The sequence below is a fragment of the Eurypyga helias genome, unplaced genomic scaffold (assembly GCF_000690775.1).
Source record: "Eurypyga helias isolate BGI_N326 unplaced genomic scaffold, ASM69077v1 scaffold37967, whole genome shotgun sequence".
Classification (NCBI taxonomy): domain Eukaryota; kingdom Metazoa; phylum Chordata; class Aves; order Eurypygiformes; family Eurypygidae; genus Eurypyga; species Eurypyga helias.
This window is the reverse complement of record NW_010261736.1, coordinates 1-9,350: the sequence shown is the minus strand read 5'-3', so window position 1 is coordinate 9,350 and position 9,350 is coordinate 1. Positions and strand designations below refer to the sequence as shown.

At 40.2% G+C, this 9,350-nt stretch overlaps 1 protein-coding gene across 1 annotated transcript; it reads right to left on the bottom strand.

Moving 5' to 3' along the window:
- Positions 1 to 1,361: 1,361 nt before the first annotated feature.
- On the bottom strand, positions 1,362 to 6,319 carry LOC104512488 (syntaxin-12-like; the record flags this gene model as incomplete). The annotated part of the gene is given in 5 exon segments (XM_010155482.1): positions 1,362 to 1,388; positions 1,390 to 1,400; positions 2,239 to 2,376; positions 4,253 to 4,352; positions 6,250 to 6,319. Coding segments are annotated over 5 exon segments (346 nt in total), but the record flags the coding sequence as incomplete, so codon positions are not given.
- Positions 6,320 to 9,350: the final 3,031 nt, after the last annotated feature.

The following is a 9,350-nucleotide window of genomic DNA, read 5'->3' as shown; positions in this document are numbered from 1 at the left end:
CACACAGCTTGGTGTCGTCGGCAAGAGTTGTTAAAAACCAAATAATCTGCATCCCACTCTACCTCTCACCTGATGAGCTGGTACTTCATAACTGCTGCACAAGTTACACCAATTATAGTGAAGGCAGTACCTATAATACAAAGCCATCTACATCTTCAGCACAGAAAGTTCTTCAAGGGAAACAACCTCCTCTTCTCAAAAGAGAAGAAAACACTAACATTCCAGTGTTAGGTATACAAGACTGAATACTAAGTTTTAGTCTCAAAGTGCCCAAACAAATGAAAGTAAACCACATGATGAGGTCAGAGACAGCTGGCCATTCCAGCAATTCAGCTCTGAGATGACAGTAAGGTTTTCAGATACTTAAGGCTGAAGTTTCTGACATGTAGCACACAAGAACAACTTTGAATGTGGAGTAGCTGCTGTGTGCCACTATCACTGAGCTAAAAGCCTCTGCATGAACAAGTACCTGTGTAGTTCCCCCTGCTTTGGTGTGCAAGGCCTTCAAACTCATCACAGCATCTGTATAACCAAATGACCTGGGGTTTTCGCTCCTGACTCGTATGTGAAAGCACTGAACTAATGAAGGGGATGCTCACCAAGCAGCCGATCAGATGAAGTGCTGTTTGCAGAGGGAGAATGTATAGATCTAGGTCTCTTGATTTAGAAAGTTGAAGGGTTTACAGATATGGCCAACAGATTTCATCCCAGTTCTGTCAAACATACATACAGTAGAAACTGACAGAGGAATCACAGATACTTCTGGAGTGTCTTGAGTTCTCTTTACCACATTGTAGAGGTGTATATAACATTTTACAAACCTATCTACTAAGCAGGCACACTGTTACGGCAGAACCAATACAGCTATCTGGCAGGTGACAGTAATGCTGTCTTATGCACATTCCAGAGTTAGTTTGCCAGCCCATAATGTCCAGAACTTCTGAATTCAAGGCAGTATCATGCACTACTCTAATAGCTCCAACTGAGGTGCCAAAGAACACCCAAACCCATGAAATAAATATACAGCTCTTTATGGAAAGAGTCACAGTGACAGGGAAATCCTGCCTGGTAATCTCATGCTCACAGTCCAGAAAACCAGGAGCTCCAACTACCACATACTGGTGACTCTTTGCCTCAGAGCAGTAATATCACAACCAAAATTTAAGGAGGATAAAATATTGCCATATGCAGTTAATTTTTGTTCATTGTACTATATTACAAGTACTGTAACAACTGCTTTTCTTTTTGCTTTGCATTCAGCTAGCAGAGCCTGGCCCAAGTTACAGTAACATATCTTACCACAAAAACTTGAGTTATACAGAGTTAAAATTATACATCAAGAGTACAAGAGAAGCTGTTACCTATCAAACGAAACTAGCTGTTCTTTACCGCTCATCAGCCTGGAAGAGATAAATGAGTTAGACTTGCAGACTGCGAGGACCACTTGCAAAACCAACAGGAGTATCTTGAAGACAGAGGCACAGACTGTCCAGAGAGTTCTTTGAGAATGCCACTGCCCCTTCAACTTCCAAATTTTACTTAACTAATTAAGTTTAGATTCATCTTTAGATTTAATTTTTAGATTCAGATCGCCTCTGCAAATCAGAGGCAACTGAGCAAACAAAAGCAGCTCGTCTGTTTACTCAGATTAGCTATCCTTGTTCGTCACTTCCTTTCTCAACAGGTAGCAAAAATTTAGAGCATCCAACAGATAAATGTGTTCCCTTGTAGAAATTAAGAACGCATACTTAACAGAAAGCTCCAAGGCAAGGGGAGAAAAGTTCTTTCAATAGACTTTTTATTACAAATTCTTAGTAGCCACAGGAGTTTGTCAAAAATATAACAGGGAGAAGGTTTGAATGGACATTGGAGATATTAGCAAGACAGAAGCTACAAGAAAATAAAGAAACATAGTGTGAGATTTAAGATGTAATTTAAGGTGTGGTAAGCTTCCAACTGACCTCTTAAATTCTATAGTCTATGGCTGACATCAAGCAAAGAGCAGCCTGCAATACTTTGACTACCCATCTCATCCTCCACAACATTTGCAGCTACCAGGATTCCTTCCCTCCTCTACCAAGACTGACGAGGAACACACTCAAATGATGTCTACTTGCAACATCAGGAACGACAAAACTAATGCACCAAGGCTCAGCTATGAAGTTGGTAGGCAAGCACAAGATGTCTCAAAAGACTTGTAGTGCACTATATCAACACAAAATTCCTATAAATACTTACAGAGATACGGGAGCCAGCTCTCGCCCTTGCTACAGTCTCTTTTTCCTTCTCTGACACTCGCCTCTGTATTGCCTGGAAGTTATTTAAGGCCGCGGAGAAGTCATTCATTAAACGTTCTTTCTGAAGCCTCTGTTGGCGCTGAAGAATTGAAACAAAGACAAGTGTTCAGATATTCTCATTCATGATGAAGGAACTGTCAGACTCTCAAAAAACCCATCATCATAATAACAGCAATAACGAATGCTGGCATTCAAGTGATCTTCTGGTTCCAGCATTCTGGGGCACTGGAGAGAACAAAAAGCCCACCATATTTTAATTTGTTATTCCAAATGATCTACACCTTGCCTACTGCAGAACAGTTTTGTGCAATAAGGTCCTTCAGTCTAGATTTAAGACTGAAGAAGAGAGGTCTTCTACACTATTACTTTTATTCAAATTGCATTCCTGTAATCTACTACATTTAATTATTACATACCTTTTGGATACCTACATGCCTTTACTCTTCGTTTCTCTACCTAGCCAACCTGGTAGTACTTAACTTTCTCTTGTCCTGACAAGAAAAAAACCTTAACTTCCTTACAAATATGGGAAGGCCCACTCCGCCAGAACTAATGACAACACCTATTACCCCAGTGTCATAAGCTGTTGCTCTCAGCCATGCCAACAAGCCTACTGTTATCTGATCAGAGAATATCCTTAATTTGTCCAGAGAACATCCTTAGTCCTGATAACCATTTCAGTTTACCTCTCTCCAAATACATTAGCTGTAATACTCCTTTTCATCCTTATTTTACAATATCAACTTATTTAGCCTCCACAGAATGTCTCCTTTGAGTGTTGTGACATCCCAGTTAAGGGAAACAAGATGTTGTGAAAAAGCTTGTCCCAAGGACACTCAATACTCGAGTCAATTCTCATGTTTTCTGTTAGAGAGATTCCCAACAGCTGTCTCAAACTGCAGGCTTTCCAATGTAATCCTTCCAACAAGTCTGTATCAATTCAAAAGCCATTTCAAGGAAACAAATATTCAATTACTTTAACTACAGTAAGCCACTACAGCAACCTCATAATACACTGCAGCTTCTGTCTGAGCTGTTTGGAAGCAACAACCCTTCTGCCAGAGGAGATCATCAGCATGTTGATGCCAGCTCCTACAGATTTTGACTGGACTGCTCCAACAGGCTTCACTAGGCTTCAAGAGTCACTGCTGCATTCAGTGAGATGCACACAAAAGGACTTTGTTCACCAGAGGGAGAATAACTGAAAAATATTTGCTGAACAAACAGGCAAAAAATGTGGCCATGCTTTCAACGGGCATATAACCCTTTAAATACACAGTTACACTAAGACAACATCTGCTGACCCATATCCACAGATCATCCAACAACAGCATCACAAAAGCAGTCATATCAATATTGTGGTAATGATTTATAGGAGAGAAGAAAACATCAATGGCAGAGAACTGCTCCTTCCCTTTCCCATAGCAAGAGGGAACTTGAAAGACTATTTGGCAAGAGATAAAGTCATAATCATTGCCTCACTGTATTTTCCTTTATTCAAATTAAATCACACCACCACCCCCCTGCTAATAAATCACATGAAAGGGAAAGCTTTTTGGCGTGATCACATTCCACAGTGACATGCAGTTTGCTATGAGTTCTAATCCTGTATCACTGCCTTGCATCACCTGGCTCTTCATAAACAAGATTATTTTTCAGAAGTTTACCCAGAATACCAGAACTGCATACTCAGCGCTTCCCAAATATTTAGGGCTTCTTATTCACATGCAAGCAGTTTTATACCTATTTGCCACTGGGAAACACTGTTTTCCCAGTGTCATATAAGCAGCCATATGTAGTTAATTTAATGTTTGCCTATGTCAACAATATTCTTCATCGCAAAAGGATGCTGTCTCTTCAGCTGTGCCCATTCAAGCTTTGTGATGTTGTTGTCCAAACTAGGTTCATGAAATGAGTGCTTTAAAAACATGTCCAGACAAATTCTGTGTGCCTACCTGCTCAGAAGCAGACAGAGGAAGTGGTAGAGACCCCAGCTCCTTTAAATATTCATTGGTCTCTTTAGCAAGGCGGTTTGCAGAATGCTGTAGCTGTTGTCTGAAATAAAAGTTCAAAAGCAGTTACACAAGCCTTTACCTAAGAAGCAGATGCTGAGCATTTCAGTTTCCAAAATAGTGACCAAGTAGGCATTCTAAGATCACACACCTTTGATTCTTTTTTCACCCTAATGGAACAGACATGTACTTTTGGCTTTTACCTTCAACTCAACTATGGGCTATGTATTAAAAAAAGATTCAAAGAAATTCTGCGCTCCCTGCTAACTAGTATAATTCAGTTAAATTAATTTAAATACATTTAAAAGATATTTTTCTCCAATAGCATGCAAGAGAAATTCACGGAGAGACAACTTTATTCAGTGAACATAATCTTTTAGGGCAAATTCCTTGTGGTACCAATTAGTAATTAATGATCATTTGATGACTGCCAACTCCATTGGTTAAATGTACATTTTATGAAAGTACACAGATATTAATTTCTTACATTTTGTGAAAATTAATGGTAGAGAGAAAAACAATAAAGGTTCTACTTTGGGAAATGCTAGGCTTTCTTCTCTTGAGCCTTCATGTTTTCCAACAACATTGAATTGAAAGCTATTATTACAAAGGGTCTAGTGCAGCAGCACCTTCATTAGTACCACAACACAGAAAGACACCAGTTACACTGAACTTAATGTAAAGACATCTTGTACACCAAATATGCCGTTTATTAGAAAGAATGCTAGTGCTTCACAGAGAACAGAACTGGAAGTTTTATTTTGCAGCAGTATACACAAGAACTAATAGCGTAAACCAGGACGATACTAAATACTAAACCAAGAACCAATTTTTTTGGCATTCAATGGATGCAGCCCAATAGATATACGAATCAAAGTACTCAGCCTGCATTATTGTGTAAGTTGACCTGCATTATATAAGCTGAATAAAGCATCCACACATTTTAGTATTAAGTCTGTATGGCAACTGACAGTCTGTGGAATTCAATCACTCTCAACTTAAAGAGGAGGGCCATTTCTACAATGAAATTAAATGGAAAGACATTAGTTTGGTCACCAAATTAGTCCAAGTAGTTCTTTAATCTACCAATAAATACAGACTGAGTCAACTGAGCAGCTCTCCCAGCTATGCTTTGATCTCATCCTTCAACTATGGTAATGGCTACATACACTACAAGTTATGAACGTACCCAAAAATCAGCTATTATAAAAAATGGGGATGTTGCATATTCAGGGATTCAAGGCACAGTCACATGAAGAGATAATGGAAGAACTTACTGTCAAGTTTTCTTTCGTGACTCCGGAAATTACTCTTCTCATAACTTGCTATTTATGCTTCACAAGTTTTTAGAGAGTTGCACAGACCTACAGACTCCCTGTTCCATCTCTCTGGGAGTCAGTTTGGACTATGTCTGTTAAATGTTTTCTAGATTGTCCCCCACTGGCATATTATTCTTCTGAAATTACAAGTAGCATTTTGACTTCCACATAGGATTGTTAATCCTTCTAGTGTCTAAATCCATCTGTACTACAAGATACTTTTTCATCAATTATGGATCTTCCTTGCTGTTTTTCCTTATTGCTCTTATGTGAGGAAGAAGTACCTAGTACAGCAGTCATTCTAAACCACAAGTGAAGCTAGTACAGCTAGTCCTTGGCATACAGCTAATTCAAGCCTGAGGTACTGCTATGTTTTTTAAATAAGCTGTACCATTTCTAACCATTCCTATCCAGCAGTTTTGAATGGATTCTCCAGAGCCCTGCAGAAACACCTTAATTCATCCAGTAAACTACTTAACACGGATAGTCATTTTTTGTTTGTAGAACTGTATTAAATTTATCTAATAAAGCATCTCCCCAAAGCAAGTAACTCAGTTCCTCTAAGAACACAGACAGAAATGAAAGACAACCTACACAAATGTTAGCTCATTTAATACTTACAAGTTCTCCTGAAGCTTGCTGGAATCCTGCTTGGTTCCCAGCTGGCTCATTAAATTCTTTATCTGAACAGCTGAAGATAAAGACATCACAAGATGAGTTAGTAAGACAAGTTACAGTGTATTTTATTCCTTCCTGAATGCATTCTTCTCACTTTCCCCACAAGATTTCTCTCAATGTTTGACTTAAGCTAGTAAGACAAAACTCACATTCTTTGCTTTAAATGCAAAGTGTATTTTGAACATCCAGGCTAACAGACTAACTTTCAGATAAGAGAGTGATAGTGAGGCATACATACCCTGAAGATAAGTCTGTGAAGCTAAAAGCTTACACCTTCCTCTTCCTAAACCTTTTTAGACCAACTAACAGAACTGTTTGTTTCTACTGGCCTTGCTATTTCTGTACTTTAGGCTATTGGTGCTGCAGAACAACTTTACTATGCTGTGTTACCACTTGTACATCTTCTACTTACTTAAATTATTAGTGCTCTGTTAAAAAAAAAAAAAAAAGAAAAGAATAAGAAGAAACCAAGGGTTCCTATCAGGTAAAAAAAACCAACTGATTTTTTTCTACTTGTGACAGCCCAAACCTTTCACAATACTGGCACAAACGATCTTTCAAGAACAGTGGATAGCAATGGTGTGCTTCACTATTAGCTTGCATCACATTGAAATCATGTTGTAGTGAGAAGAGATGATCTAGCCCTCATGTTATTCCACTATTTTCCTTGTGTAGGCTCTAGTGATCATGCAACCACACAATGAACCACACCAAACCATTAGCCTACCTGAAAAAACAAGTAGCATCTTCTCTCATCACTCCCTCTACCTTAGAAGATTATTTTTTGACAGATCATGAAGTTGATCTGCTTTATTCTGCAACTGCACAATTTTTAGCATTAATAGATTCAGGGCATATCACTTATGATGGCAGTACAATGCTTGATTGGTTCAAATCAATCATGAAACTGTATGAGCGTTGAAAAGGCAAGACCGAGGAGGATCAACTTATAGTTCTACAGGCAGCTGAATCCTGTTGAAATGGCTGAGGAGTTTAACAGGAGCTACTCCCAATTCAGTGATATCCTGCTGGTGTAATTTCTGCTTTCAGCCTGGAGCAAGCCACTTCAGTTTGCTGAAGGAACATCAGAGTCCTACAAAGATCACTTCTTTTAAAGCGATGTCCAATGGCTTATAACAATGGCAGCTCAGCAAGGCTGAAATGTGATTTAATCAGTAATTTTGCAAGTATTCCAGCTTGTGCATCCAGTGAGAATATTCTCACTGGGAATTCTAGACTCCTGTTAGCTCATACAGTGAGCTGTTGAGCAACTCCTCATACACTGAGCTGAACACAGCTTCTAGCAAGCAAGACATGCATTTCACAGCTCTGTCAGCCACAGGAGGCCAGAAAAGTTCATAGTCAAATTAAAATGGCAAATGGCACACAAACTATACTCTCTGTGTGGACCTCAAGGACTCTGCAAATAGCATTTGTGCTATACTGTCTAGATACTCTGCGATATACTTTTTTCTCTCCACTGGGGTAGATTCTTGCACGAGACCCATTTCCACACCAGGTGATGTGCTTTTTGTCCTGGTCTGAGCCAGGTTCAGTAGTTCGCTATGCTCAGTTTATTTCAGCCAACAGCAACACACAGAGTCTACATAAAGTGAGAGCATAGTGCCTGGGAGGCCAAAGGAAGGGGCTGGACCTCTTTATTCTTTGGATAATGGGCACACATACCAACACAGAGAGCCCCTTCAGTCAACAGCTTTCAGTCCCCAAACCCAGTCAGCCTTCAACATACTGACTGTAAAATACACTTAAGACTACTTAAAACATTTCAATCTCTGCTCTAGATGCTTAGATAATGTACCAGTTTGCAAGCAACAGTTTTGCCATCTCAGGTCACTGTACATTTTGTGTGAACTACAGGGTTTCTCAGGAGTGAATAATTGTCAGCTGTGTCCACTGTTTGCCTGATGTTTTCCCTCTAGGAAACAAAAGGGGAAATGAGGACAGGCTTAAGGTTTCAGTATCTCTTCTCCTCTTAGGCTTGAATGGAAAGCTTTTATAAAACCTGTAGTAAAGTTCATTACCATGATGTTACGTCAGATGTTCTGTGTGTTCCCACCCACCTTGATAAAAACTGTAAGGCTGTTTGTTTCATTTGAGATAGGATGGCTGCTGGTCATGAGTCAGTGCAAGGGGAGGCTCACAGAGAGGAGTCGGGAGGAGTGTGTAAGGACCGAAAAAGGAAAAAAAAGAAAAAGGAAAAAATCCAGACAACCCATGTTATTTGGTGAACTTAGCAATTCAACCAGCAGTCATACCTATACAAAGAGGAAATGAACATGATGGAGCAAGCAAAGCATTTTCAGCAATATTAATAGTTTAATATAATCAGATTGGAGAAGTCCCCAACTTTCAGAGGAAGCACCATATTCAACTGATCCTGTCCCTAAAAAACTGAATGGGTACTTGGGACAGTTAATGCCTTTTTTTAGCAAAGGCAGTATCTTTAGGAAGGAGTTATGTCAAAGACTCTTATTTAGTAAGCAATATTTCAGCAATCAATACTGTAATTTCAATGATTAGCTTACAATTCCAATAACGTTCTCTAATGACAACCACAACATGACCAAGAAACTTCAATGCCATCTACTTGATGACAATCTGTTCAGCAGCAGCACACTTCCCTGCAGAACCCTGCTGACACGCTCAGGGGAAACAGACGTCAGCTTTCAGAAATCTCTGCAACAGCAGCTTCTCCCAGATGCCCCACACAAGGCAGGGTGACAAACTCTGGCTCCCTGCTTCTACTTAAGTACCTCACTGAAGGTACAAAAGGTGATCCAGGAGCCGGGCTCTTGCCAGGAGAGCCAGAGGGCGTCAGTCCCGCTGGGAAGAGCGCCGCTTGGTACAAGTGACATAAACACCGCATCCGAAGTGACAGGAGGGCGCATCAGGCGCAGGCCAGGGCGGCAGAAAAGCTGTTCATTACAACGCGCGGAGGAGGAAGCTCAGCGACCAGCTGGCGTGTGGCCCCGGCGAAGTGAGGCTCCGGCCGCCCGCAGGCCCCTGGTACTGCGGCCGGGCCA